The 13,616-nt window shown below is 35.9% G+C and overlaps 1 protein-coding gene across 1 annotated transcript; it reads right to left on the bottom strand.

The window, feature by feature from the left end:
• Positions 1-1,368: 1,368 nt before the first annotated feature.
• LOC122088057 (protein WVD2-like 3) lies at positions 1,369-6,284 on the bottom strand. Its single transcript, XM_042657193.1, has 7 exons — positions 6,138-6,284; positions 3,590-4,121; positions 2,830-2,918; positions 2,623-2,716; positions 2,420-2,491; positions 1,978-2,088; positions 1,369-1,843 (listed from the first exon to the last, which is right to left on the bottom strand). The coding sequence occupies exons 2-7, from the start codon at positions 4,115-4,117 to the stop codon at positions 1,559-1,561; spliced, it is 1,179 nt and encodes a 392-aa protein (XP_042513127.1). The 5' UTR covers positions 4,118-4,121; positions 6,138-6,284; the 3' UTR covers positions 1,369-1,558.
• Between the last annotated feature and the right edge of the window lie 7,332 nt (positions 6,285-13,616).

Consider the following 13,616-nt stretch of genomic DNA (forward strand, 5'->3'; position numbering starts at 1 on the left):
ATTTTCTATCAAAATATTTTCTTTTGCTTTGTTGTTTGATTGTTTTAACAAAACATAATGGTTTACATTTCACATTCTCAAGATTGAATCGTTTATCACCAAAAACAAATTTTAATAAACATACGAATAAACTAGCAAACTGATTGCTAACCATTTCAAAACTGTATAGAATAAATCGAAACTGAAATCGTTTAAAACCGTGAAATCGAAACCATTTACTAAATGATTGCGGTTTTAAAAAATGCAACCATTTACTAAATGATGCGATTTTGGTTTCAATCAAAATATGCAAATCGAACCGAACTGAACCGTTTAAACCAAAATCAAACCGATTAACACTCTCATTTAAAACCGTATACACTTTGACCTAACCTTGTGTACAGGCTTACAACCACCCATGCATTAGTGATGGATGTTCAGATTCAGCCCACAAAGCACCAGCAACGCTACCAGAGTGAGGCAAATCTCGGAATTTCTCACCTATAGTTGTCTCAACTGTTGCTCAAAATAGAAAGACATCTACCATCCCCAGAAATCAATCTAATCTGAATCATAGTACCAAGTACCAACAAATCTTCTGGACGGAAAGCTCAGGTTTCATTGCACTAACATGAAACTGAAGTGCGGCAGCGAGTCGATGCAAAGACTATATTCCAAGCACAGTCAAGGTTTCAGATTGGATAGTTCTGTTTTCATATTGATTTAATGACTATAGTATTCCCAATATCAATAGATTAATAGAACAATATCAACCATTTCAACCAAGAAATTGCTAAAACAATAATAAAGTGACAGGAATCAAACTTTATTGAATGTAAAACGCTAAGCTAATTAACAACCACAAAGCAAGGGTCCCTCTTTGAATACCAACCTTGCTTCTATATTTGTAGTATGTTTTGCCCAGAAAGTGAAAGTGATATTTTGACAAATAAAAAATCTGAAACAAAAAACCTATCCAACAAAAGTCTCACTACATCATGTGAGGATCTTTTTCTTTTGCTTAAAGAACCTTGGAGTGATTACGCTGACCATAATGACAAGAAGCAACTAATTCCACACTAGTGCACACGTAAACGCGCTCCAACAGCCCCTCAACCAATAGCACTTTTTCCTCAACCATTCATTATTTAAAAAATGCAATCCTATTTCTCAGGCTAAAAACTTTCTTATCCGTATGTAAGTTGGAAAGTTTACGCAGTTGTATATTTCATTTCAAAGTGCGAATACATTAACTCCCCATAACTGGAGTACTGGGACTAGAAAAAAGGATGTATCCAGTGCACGAAGCTCTCGCCACTGTGGGGTCTGGGAAGGTTTATAATGTACGCAACCTATGCTCCTGGTTCAGTATAGAACTGATACTGAAACTTAGTAAAAGTGGAAACTCTTTATATATATTGTGTGAATATAACTTACAGAAAATTTACACTTTATATATCACACAAAACACTGCAACAAGTCCTTGCAAACAAGAAGACAACGCACCTTTTCAGAACCCATAATAACAAAGAAAGAGTATCAACTTTTCCCTGTTAAATTAGAAAACTCACCAAATGACTCATGACTGGACTGCGATGTCCACATTCGTCTGCCCAGTTGTCTTGAGAGCAGCAGACTTTGTGCTCCCTCTTACCTGTTTAGGCCCATCTTTGACTCTGTAACTCAAGTTTGTGCTTCGACTGCTATTGTTAGTAGCCTTAGTATCTTCTTTGTAACTACCCAGACTATGACGAGTTGCCCGACCACAAACTCCTTTCCGGTCATCTCCCTGAGATGAATCAACCGCATCACTGCAGCTTTTTCTACGTCCAAACTTTGGCGATACTGCACGAGTTGTAGGCAACTGGTATACAAACAAGAACAAGAAGAGAATGCATAGCATTTCTGTTAGCACAAATTAAAAATATTTTACTGTAGTTCCAATAAAATCTATGGATCTCTAGTCCTATAGAACTACCGACATAGCTAATCTTTTACCTTTTTGAGTTCAACCTTAGGTGGTGGTCCCTCTTGGTAAAAGCTTGGCATTGGGTTTGCTTTGAACATTAAGCTCTTTCTAAGCTGCTTCATAGCAGCATCTCGTTCCTCCTGTAAAATGTGGGATGGATTAAGAGGATAGCCAGCCCTTACACAAATTTACCAAAGAATGGTACGAAGTACATGAGGCTTCATTGCAAGCAGGAAAAAAGGAAAAAAAGAGATTAGAACAAAAAAAAAATATATATGCCAAACTTATGTTTCAATATTTCCCACATTATGCACAAAACACACTCAACAAAGTCAACTATATATATCCCCAGAAAGAATTCATTTTAATTTAGTACAATTTTTCAAACAAAAAATTTCTTACAGAGGAAGGAAAAAGAACAAGAGAATTATTTTGCAACCACTATTGGAGATACTTAAGGAAGTAGGGCACCTTCGTCCGAGCTTCACATTGGGTCCTTTCTGCCTCCAACGCTTGGTGCTTCTCTTCCAACTTTGAGTAAAACTGAAAGAGGAACCAAAGAAAGTAAACAACCACAAAGTTTGCATATGGAAGAAAGTATGACATTTTTTTTTTACCAAGAAATGGTGTACTTTACACAATAATCACGTTCAAAAGTCTAACGAGAAACATACCTCCTTGCGTTTCTCTAAACGCTCAGTGCATTTAAACACGGGAGCTGTTGGAACAGTTATCCTGGATTTTAATGTCCTAAAGGATGCAGCAGTCCTATGCAAGGTTAAGTATCCCCAATTTTACAACTTAAAACTGCCCCAAAAGGAAATGAAAGGAAAAGAAAGACATAGGATTTTAAGTTTAAGCTGGCTAGGATCAGAGGATACGAGGAAGCAACAGAGCAGACATCTTCTTCATCAGGATGTTTCTTGTTATCAGGTTGCAGTGGCCTTCTAGATGCCAACGATGATCTAAGCTGCAAATAATTACAAAACTCTAAACATCAGCAAAAATCTATATAGCATCACTCAAAAAAATTTGACAGACTATGTTTCCAAAGGAGCAGCCAACTGAAATATTACGGAATTTCTTAGGATTTCAAAACCCAAAGTATTTCAAGGAACCTTTTTATGTATATTAAAATGAAAATATTCGGCTCATGATGTCCTAAAATCTGCAAACTAAGTAAAAGGTTATGGAGAGAGAAAGGGATTATAGATCCACCCCCCCCCCCCAAAAAAAAAAAAAAAGGCATTGCAGGGAGAGGATCATTTGGACTGCAATTTCCATTTATCTGTGGTATGTATCAAGGGAAAGGCAAGAGTAAGGTGCTCTCCACCATGTTTCATGTTTCCCTCAATGCATTCTATGGTATACAGTAAATTATGACGTCAGAAGCAAAATTGTGCTAATGAGCAGTAAAGCACATGCCACCCTGCTTGCTTTCATAATGAGAATTAATTACAGCTCACCTCCATTAATGATATAATATACTAGAAGAAACAAAATTACACACTACCAATGTGTAAATCACAATCATTGCATGATAGAAAAAAACATACCATTCAGCTCAGATGGTGGTCAAGGAACAGTTCCATACCTCATGATAAATTCTTGAAAATGCATGAATGAAAAAGAAGCCATTACCTGAGGCTTCTTTGCTGTACCAGAGGCCTGCAAATTGTTCATATTAGATGGTCTGTTTATGCCACCAGCAACAGCAGTTTCAGGCACCGCAGGACGAGTTCCACATGAAGCACGCTTCTCAGTTGCCAGTGAAAAAGGTTGAGGAACAGTACAGCTTGATCGCATATTTCCAACACCATCAGATCTTGATGAAGGCTTCACTGGAGAGCCTAACTTTTTATGGTTGTTTGGCTTCTGACCTTCAGATTTCACTGTTTCATCCCTAGGTGATGAGCTTTTAAATGGAAGAAGCTCAGGGATCTCAATTGGATTTTCCGTTGTGCATTCTTTAACATCACAATCCTTTAATTCAATAATCTCTTCTAGAACTTGAGACTTTGGATTCCCCTTCATATGATCATCTGATTTCGGAAGATCACGGAGCCTATGAGCAATGTCATTATCTGAATTTTGCACAACACCATTTGAGTAAACAATGACACGATCTGGCTCCTTATCCATACACGTCTCTGCAATTTGCCTGCCCATTACACTGCAAAGGAGAAAATGTGGGATTGTTACATTATCACTAGATCACACAAGGTGCAACTTCTGATGTGAAAATTTCTGTGTTAAACCTTCATCTTCTTTTTTATACAATTTTTCCATCAATCAGTACTGAACATCCAATCATTCAATACTTTATTATCTTTCCAAAAGTTCCTAAAATGTTTCTCATAATGACAGTACATAAAAGCAAACGAAGATGTAGCAAGTTGCTGATGGTGACAAGTTAATTAATCCATAAAATACAAATAGCCCTTGAAACTTTGAGTAGCAAATATAGGTACATTGAGACATGCTTAAAACATGATACGGGACTAAGAAATCCATCAGAAAACAACTGTCAGTCTAACATTAGCATATCACTACTGCCTCCATATACATATTTAGTACACTTTTTTATCAATGAAACAAGTACACTCCCACTCCCAGACCCTGCAGTAGCAGAAAACTCATGCACTGGCTTGCTCTTTTTTTTTATGTTTTTAATCAATGAAACACTATTTTTTCCTAGGTTCCAATAATAATAATAATAATAATAATAATAATAATAATAATAATAATAATAAAAACAAACGAACGAACAAAACAAAACACTAGCACTGATGGCAGTGTAGGCAAACTTAGTAATTGTAATAAAAGTAACAAAGTAGCAATGTTAGATCTTCCTTACAGCTCTTTACTTTAGACACAGACAATTTTTTATTCTTTACATATCTAAAGTTAATTTATCAAGGAACAAAAAAATCTTGACCAAAAGATCGATATTGCACGGAGAGGCAAGCATACTACCACATTGACAGGTAACATCAAAACTTTTTTTTTGGATGAATATCAAAACTTCATTTCACACAGCAAAGTAATTTGCAAAAAATAAAAAAGAAAGATTGGCTCCATTAATGAAATGACCACAATAAATTAACCAGAAAGAAAATGCAAGGGGAAGAGCTAACGACACATTCATAAAGATGTAATATAGGATATTTGAATAACCAATAAGCAGCACCCTGGTTTCAGCTTCCACTTTTACAGTCAGCAACTTACAGAATCATACTTCAACAACAAAAACAACACTATTAACAAGAAGAAGAAAGTGGAAAAATAAACTGTTACAGATAGCAACCTGCCCGGACCAAATGATTTGAATGCATTAGAATATAAACAATCTCCACTACGAATTTACAATAAGAGGTGAAAATAAGATCAGGCCAAAGGAAGCATCATCCTTTCCCTTTTATTTCTGATTCTACCTAGTCTTCTTTTTGTGATTCGTTAAAAATCAAACAGAATACTATTCAAGTAAAGAGCACTTGAACACGCATTAGAAAATAAGATATGAAGATTCACAATATCACCGCATTAGAAAATTAAATAAAATAGAAAGAACACCAAATGAAAGAAGAGCCATAAATTTTTTTTAAGATAATGGTATTTCATCGAAGTTAACTCCCCAAAAAATTATATTATTGTTGTGGTAAAAAACAATAAAAGAGATAACATAGGATGTCAATCATTCGAAGTCCATTTGCAGAAAGCAAACAAATCAAACAAAAAAATGGAAGACCCGAGTTCGACAGGGGGAAGGGGGAAGGAGGAAGAGGGAAGACTTCGCCTACTTATCTAGTCTGAGAAACAAAATAATTATGTAAATAGGAAAAAGGAAAATCCAAAATCCGTCCCACCGAACCACATTTCAGTGTAAGATAAAAACAGAAAAATCTCATCGAAAGCTTAAAGCAAAGGAGAACAAAAACATCAACTAGTCAACAGACAAACCAGCTGAGCAGCCAACAATCATTCAAATATACAGAACAAACAAGCCAAAAATCCACACAGAAACCATTAAAACCGCATAAAACGCAACAAAACACCCAACTCATTCTCAGATCAATCACCCAAAACGAGAAATCGCCCATCGATGGAATCACATTACCAGTATGGACAAATACAAACAGATCAAGAACAGTTTAAAGCATAAAAAGGAGAAATGTAGCAGATTTCTTACATTACTTCGCCGATCTGATGAGATCTCCCAGCTCCTATGAGCGATACAACGACCTCAACTAACACTCCGAGGCCCCCAATTCTCCACTCTAACGCTCTCTAGTTTTTCTACTTTTCCTTCCCAACCTCAAATCGTCCGAGTCTCGTATTTATATATATTTATCGCTTTTATTTATTTATTTATTCATTAATGCATATATAGGATTCTCAGGTATTAACGGCGTCAGTTAACGTCGTTAAATCCAAAACCCTAAAAGGGCCCGCTTATTTTTTTCAGATTTTCTTTCCGCCAAGTTGTGCGTTCGAATCTTGTATTTAGATCTTTTGTCGGAATTCCTAAATGGTGACAAATACTAAATGACAGTAATACCCTTTTTCCGGACCAAAATCCAGAGCCCCCAGTAACGTACCAATAATGTGGGGTTCATCCTATACCGGTTGGACCAAACCGAATTTTTTGCTGGTCTTCTCAGACCCTGGCTGGTTTTTAAGGCATTATGATTAAACCATGAACAGCCCGGCTGGATTGGGAGTTGGCCAATTCTAAAACTGATATGTATTCTTCTTCTTCTTCTTCTTCTTAAAGATTGGGACTATATCAATTGACCTATTTTATGAGGATCATGGTTTTAAATCTTGGAGTTGGGTACAGAATCAATCCTCATCGATTTCAAGTTGAATCATTTCAAAATCCTCCTATAATTGACTGGACTCAATTGGACTTACTCATACTCAATTTAACTTCATCGAACTCACTAATAACAACTCAACCTTATCCCAAATAAATGGGTTAGCTACATGGATCCTTACTCTCCAATAAACTTTATTCGATGTCATGCTTGATATAAGACCAATTTAAACTATTCATGCCTTTCCTCACGATTTCTATTAGGGTCATTTTAGTTTTGCCCCTAATTATTTTAAATTTTTTAATTTGAGTCAAATCACTTTTTCCTAGTGGAGCATCAAAAGGCTATGTTGAACATGAACATGCCACTTCAAAAGGCTTTTTTTGTAACTTATCATGTGTCGAAGCTATTTCAAAGCAACTCTAATATAGTCATTCCATTATTTATGCTTCATAATTTGACCACTCATCTATTTCAAAATCTCAATTTCTACACTGATTTTATCTATATGATGTTTCTTAATTGCCTAATATTCTGCAATACACATCATAGCCGTTCATATAACTATTTTTTTATTTTAATTTTTAAAAGAGTATACCAATCACACCACACTTTAGATGCACATCTCTACTTCATCTATTATATTTTAAGTTCCTATGAAACTTCATCCTCTATATCACATTTTTCATTTATGATTGAGCCTACATATCTAAAATAATCATTTTATTCGTTTCAATAAGAGGTGCGCTTTTTTATTTCATAAGTATCAAGACAATTATTTCACCCATCCTATGTATGGACACAAGGGCTACGCAACCTGGCTGCATGGCACTTCTATGTTCAACCAAACTAATTAATTTAAACCAATTCAAACCAAACCAAAACATAGCCCACTTTTTGGGTGGAGTGGGAGTTGCAAAATCCTAGGTGTAGAATGATGGTGCCGCCCAAATTGTTTCAAGTTTTCTTTGTGTGTTTGAATTAAAGTTCAGCATCACCCACTACCTTTATTTTTTCAATTGAGAGTGGGAAAAGTCCACGCATGGTCGGTCATTCTCTCAATCTTTGAACATTTCACGCGTACTTGGCGGTTGGAAAAAGTCATCACTGACGAATTGAGGTTAATTTCGTAATTTAGAATACAGAGATTTATTGGTCCATATTCAAATCCGTGAGTTCGACGCCTAAGCTTTTGACTTTAGTGGACGTTTATGTCCTCAGCTTGAAATCACAGAAAGTGGTATGATGTTTCCACTTCCGTCTTGATCAAATCATATCATCTACGGACGATGATGTGATTCACTACCTAACAACCTTTGGATTGAATATTCCTATGGATGGTCGTTGGAGCTGGGTGTATAGTAACAGTGGACCAAGACCATTATTAGGGATTCGTGCCCGTGATGATTTATTTCCGCTAACCCCATGTTGATAAAGCAACATTAACCCCTTCATTAACTTTTAATCAATTCACTTTCTCTGTTATTTCAAATCCATCCCTCGTCATTATTAGAAATGACATTTGAATGTCCCCCCAGTTGCTTTTCTTTTTCTATGATTTTCCTGCCATTGCGGAAAATCGGGGCCCACAAAATTAGATTAAACTATCTATCTTCTAATTTTGACGTTTTAATTAAGATTTTAAAAATGGTTTAGGAAAGACAGTTATTAGGGATTAAATTTCTTGTCTGAGTGCATAGCATACTCTAGTGTTCATTGTATCTATCTATCTCTTCTCCCGCAATTGAAGGCATTTATCGAAAAGAGGATAGAGAGATTGACAATAGGAGGCATTGGCGTATGCGACTCATATTAGAAACTTATTAGGGTATGAAATATACATTAATAGGGACCATAGTTTCAAGTATTGATATTGTGTCTATTGTATTGGTATTGACTGAGGTTGACACCAATACTTGACCGATCCAGATCAATTACTTGTATCGTTTTAGGGGTAAAACAGTAAAAGAATATACTTTTTTTTGAAAAAACAATGGCAAAAGTGATCGATACGCAATAAATCCAACCCGATATCGATACAGATACCTAAATCCATGATGGGACTCAAATCACTTACCTCAACTTCTACATGTGTTTTTCTAGTACCAGAGTTAAGGGTGTTAAATCGTTCGTTTTCGATATGAACAAGTGGATTCGGTTTGATGCAAGATTTAACAGGTAAAACAGAAATTGAACGTTTTAATAGACGAATTCAACGAATTCAATTTTAAAATGTGTAATTAGGTTTTTATAAATGGCTTCTTTATCTTTTAAATTTCATTGCAACCAGTCGGAGCTATTATGAATCCCAATTACTACATTATTTGTTCAATTCAGTCTTCATAATTCATCTTGTTAATACAACCACATCGATTATGAGTAGGAAAACCTTTTCCCTTGTACATCTGTGAATCCTTCCCCTTTTCAGGTTAGTATTTTGAATGGAATTTTGCATGATATTAGCGTAGGTTTCATCTCACCTCTCCTCCGGTTCCATTTGGCTCTGCTATTTCCTTTTTTATTTCCATATGAACTCTTCCTCTTATCGAGTTCACATCCTTTACAGTGAGCGATGAGATGCGGTGAGTATCAGATGGTTGAGAGCATCTGGGCATGAGTCCTAAGGGGCTCTCGACCACCCGATGCTCATTGCACCACTGCAACAATTGCAAATGATTTTACACTCCTCTTATCAAATCGATCTTTTTAATTAAGCATATTTATGCATGTTGTAACTTGATTAAGGCGCTATATCTGATTCATTAATTTTCCTTAAAAGACATAATAATTCGTTGTACATTCTAATAAATTGTTAATTAGGGCCCCATCCTTATGTAATCTAATAGGAAGGAATTAAGCTTTGCTGATGTATAGAATAGTGATTAGTGTGAAGCTCGTGGTTGTTATCTTGACTTTTTTAAAACCCTGTTAGTTAATACTTTAATAATTGTTGTCCTATATATATGAGGCATAAGATATCACTATAATGGAATAGTAAATTAATTAAAAAATAATAATCATTATGAGAGCACCAAATGTAGGTCTAGTTTGCCTTTTCAATTGAGTATCGTGTTAATTAGTGATTATTTTATCAAATTAAATACTAAATATTGTGTTTTTCAATTATTTTATGGAGAGGTTCTTGATAGGTAGTGACCGTAGTGTGGCACCGGTGCAAGGGAGCGCATGGAGAAATATCTACAGGGATCGGGAAGTCATTTCATCCCTTTTGTGTATGGGTGTAACTTGTAAGGGCTACATTGTCTTCTAGGTTTCTTTTTTTTCTTGTTATTATATTAATAAAAAATCTCACCGACACGTTCTCTTTCTACTAGAAAATGATTGAACATAGTCATCATCATTCATCATGGAACATAAATTTCATATTAGAAAATCAATTTAAAATTCAGTTTAATTTGAAAAGTAATTAAGATATATTTTAATTATAAAAAAATCATATTATAATATATACATAAAATGCCCAAAGATCTTGCTGATGGAAATTGCCCAACGGTTGAAAATGACTATTCATTTAGAGCATCAGCCGGCTTACTCATTTGTTTTGTTTGGGTATTAATATCAATTTTTTTTTGTTTGAGGGCTGAACACCTTGTAGTAACGGTTGTTGGTTGGTAAAGCTTAATGAAAATGATGAGAAGTCATAATCCGGTAAATCATGATTAATTAGCAAGGATGGACCACATTGTCACTCAGCTGATGATGGGTCTTAATCCTATATTTGGTGTTATGTTGATGATCAGACTCTCAGCGAAACTACAATGTGATAGGTTTCGTGTTTATCTTATGTCGTTTTAGAGACATCTCAAGCTCTGTTTCGTGTTATGTTGATGATCACACAAATTTTTTTTTGAGGTTTGAAAATTTTGTTTTAATTTTCTTTAATTTTTATTGGACAAAATAAATATGAAATAAGTAGCAATAGCCCATACTTTTTTTCCCACTGGCCGGCTGGTGAAAATAGACTGACTAATGAAGACATTTGTGTATATTTCGTTTACATTGGTTTGTACATGAATGCTTTAGTTATATTGAGTACTTGGTAAATTATGGACCACTTCAAATCTTCATTTTTTGAGAAGGATAACCAACTCTGTAGATACTGATCGAAACTTGAAACCTTGTATAGGCATGAAATTTAAGAAACCACAACAAATGTGTTAATACCCATTTAAATATATAGAGGTAGACCTGTTCTTGTTATGCTAACACACATTTTTATGGAAAAAAATCTTCTTAAACCTGTAGTTTAGGGTTCATCCACCATCCTAGGGTCCTAAAGCATCCCTTCCTCCTCTTGGCTGAGTTAATAATACACTCCCCTTGTTGCTTAAGGAATTAGATTCCTCTCCAACCGTTGGGATGCCCAACGCGCATCCGATGGTTGGGAGGACCTGGGGGTGCACGCCCATGTATTGGTGTGTCTCTGGGTCCTCCCAGCCATTGGATGCCGCGTTGGGCGTCTCAACGGTTGGAGAGGATCTGAATCCATTGCCCGATACCCCCTCTCCCCTTCGAAAGCAATGGCCCTTGAAGGTGGTGTAAAAATTAATAAAATAATCAATATGACATATCAAAGAACACAAACAATAGTAAAATATGATAATCTATCTTCTTCTTCTCTTTTTTTTCTAATAATACATCAACCAATTGTATCCATACCTGAATCCATGTTGCTTGTCGAAAAACTCCTCTAATGCTCGCGCTTTTGTCCTTATCAGTCTTGTGTACTCCCTCTTTATACAACTTGTGACAATAGTCACCTTATAAGCATAATTAATTGAGTAATTTACAGCGCCACCCGTTGGAGAATGCCAGAATTATAGGAACACCCCCTATCTTTCACCAAATTAAACTCAGAACCTTTACCGTCAGTTTCTGTATACCATTTTATTCTCACCTTGTCACTTTCTCTCCTTTTATCCTTCTCTCCCTACTTGTGACTTGTGATTCCGATGAGTTCCAGCCGAGTTGCTAGTTCTATCGCCAATGAATAGTTCACTTCCCATCACTGCCATTAAGAGGCTTCTTCTGCTGCAACTCCGATCAGTAATAATAAATTTTTGAAGCAGAATTACACTAAGGGCACACCCCAACCAATCTCCTTTTTAGTTAACCCCACCACGTGGTGGGTTAAAAAAAAAAAAAAAAAAAAACTCCTCAATTAACACCAGAAATCCAAAAGAAAAATGTTCAGGAAAGGAAAAGAAAACAGATAGAAGGAGAAAAAGAGAAGTCAATACTGTTTTTTGGTCTCTTCTACTCATTACCCATACCTCCTTTTACGATATTCAACCCAAGAAGAGCAATAAATGACACAGGTTGCAACCCAAGCCAGTTTTGTCTAGGCAGTGGGTGCCGAAGCAACCGACGACGAATTAGTAGTTGCAGGAGAGGTTTTGATCACGTTAACTTTATTGATGATTGGTCCCTTGTCGATATTCTTCTGGGTTTCAACCAGAATCCTTAAACCTAACATCTCTCATCCTCTCTCTCACGAAAACATAGGGCTGCAGCTTCGGCCGCTGTGTCGGCGGCCGTGGTTATTTTTTGTGCTTGGTTCTTAATCGAACAACAAAACTGAAGATTTAATTTAAGGAATAAGGAGAGAGAGAGGAGTGGAGGAGGAGTGGGAGGTTGGACCAGAGGAGAGAGACAGAAAGAAACAATGGAAGGTGGTTCCTAACGTTAAGGACTAAGAAAGAGAACGAAACTCACCATCACCGTGGAGTTTAGGTCGCTTCTTTTGATCCTTCAAAATAGACAAGCCATGCTTCAAAATTTTGCAGAACGCCAAACCTTAAGCATCCGAACGAGACAGAGATATTCCCAAGCACCTCTCCCACCATTGTCGACCTGGTTTTCAAGCCTCTTCAATTGAGTCTCCACCGCTGCTCCAACCATCTTCGCAAAAATCACAATAACACCAGTGGAGTCAACAAGCCTCGTCCTAGCAAGCCAATGCAAGAGAGGAAGGAATAGATCTTCGCTGGCTCGCTTGCTCAACTGCTCCACAGCTCTAGATCTATTGGTTGATGTTTGCATGGGTATTTTTGATACATTGTATTTAATAAAGGTATTTTGTTATTTAAAATAAAATATAATTGTTGACATCAGTAAATAAGGTATATTCTTTTACAGAGACTAACGGTAGGAAGTCTAAGTCTAAGTCTAATTTAGTGAAAGGGAGGGGGTGTTCCTATAATACTAGTATTCTCCAGAAATAGCGTTGTAAATTACCTTTATCTTTATATAGAAGGAAAGCAGGACCTAACTAACCCTAAAACATAATACAATTAGGACGCTCCCATAATTAAACCCAATTTAAACTTTATACATTAAGGTAATTAAAGCCCATAAATCTATTATGGAGATAAGTTCACTCCTAAATGAGTTTCATCCAACCAAGCCTGCATCTAATCAATATTTATCCACTAATCTGATCCATACAATGATTGGATGATAATTCATAAATAATTTTACTAAAAACAATAAAAAAATTCACACATGATGAAAACATTACATATGGCTAAAGGAAAACTCGATCATTTATTATATATAGGGGTAAGGTTTCTTTGTTTGCATGCCTTTGAGCACAATGGAATGAAGAGGAATTTGTATCATTTCAAATCCCTATTCTTATTAAAGAGAGACATGGTGTACATCATTAAATAGCCATGTCACTAGATGTATTTATATCTGAAAGTGCAACTTAATTGGCTGGGTTGGCTTTTGGCGAATTGACGAATTCTGAACAAGGCAAAGCTTGAGGCTTAGTTTGATGTAGTTAAGGCTTTGATTCTACCAAAAAATAATAAGGCTTTGAGTTGCAG

This window comes from Macadamia integrifolia, chromosome 9, assembly GCF_013358625.1.
Source record: "Macadamia integrifolia cultivar HAES 741 chromosome 9, SCU_Mint_v3, whole genome shotgun sequence".
Taxonomy (NCBI): Eukaryota; Viridiplantae; Streptophyta; class Magnoliopsida; order Proteales; family Proteaceae; genus Macadamia; species Macadamia integrifolia.

Coding starts and splice junctions, on each gene's coding strand:
- LOC122088057 (XM_042657193.1), bottom strand. CDS start 4,117: ATGGGCAGGCAAATTGCAGAGACGTGTATGGATAAGGAGCCAGATCGT. Junction 2,492..2,622: donor GTTTAGAGAAACGCAAGGAG/GTATGTTTCTCG, acceptor TTCCTCTTTCAG/TTTTACTCAAAGTTGGAAGA. Junction 2,089..2,419: donor AATGTGAAGCTCGGACGAAG/GTGCCCTACTTC, acceptor CACATTTTACAG/GAGGAACGAGATGCTGCTAT.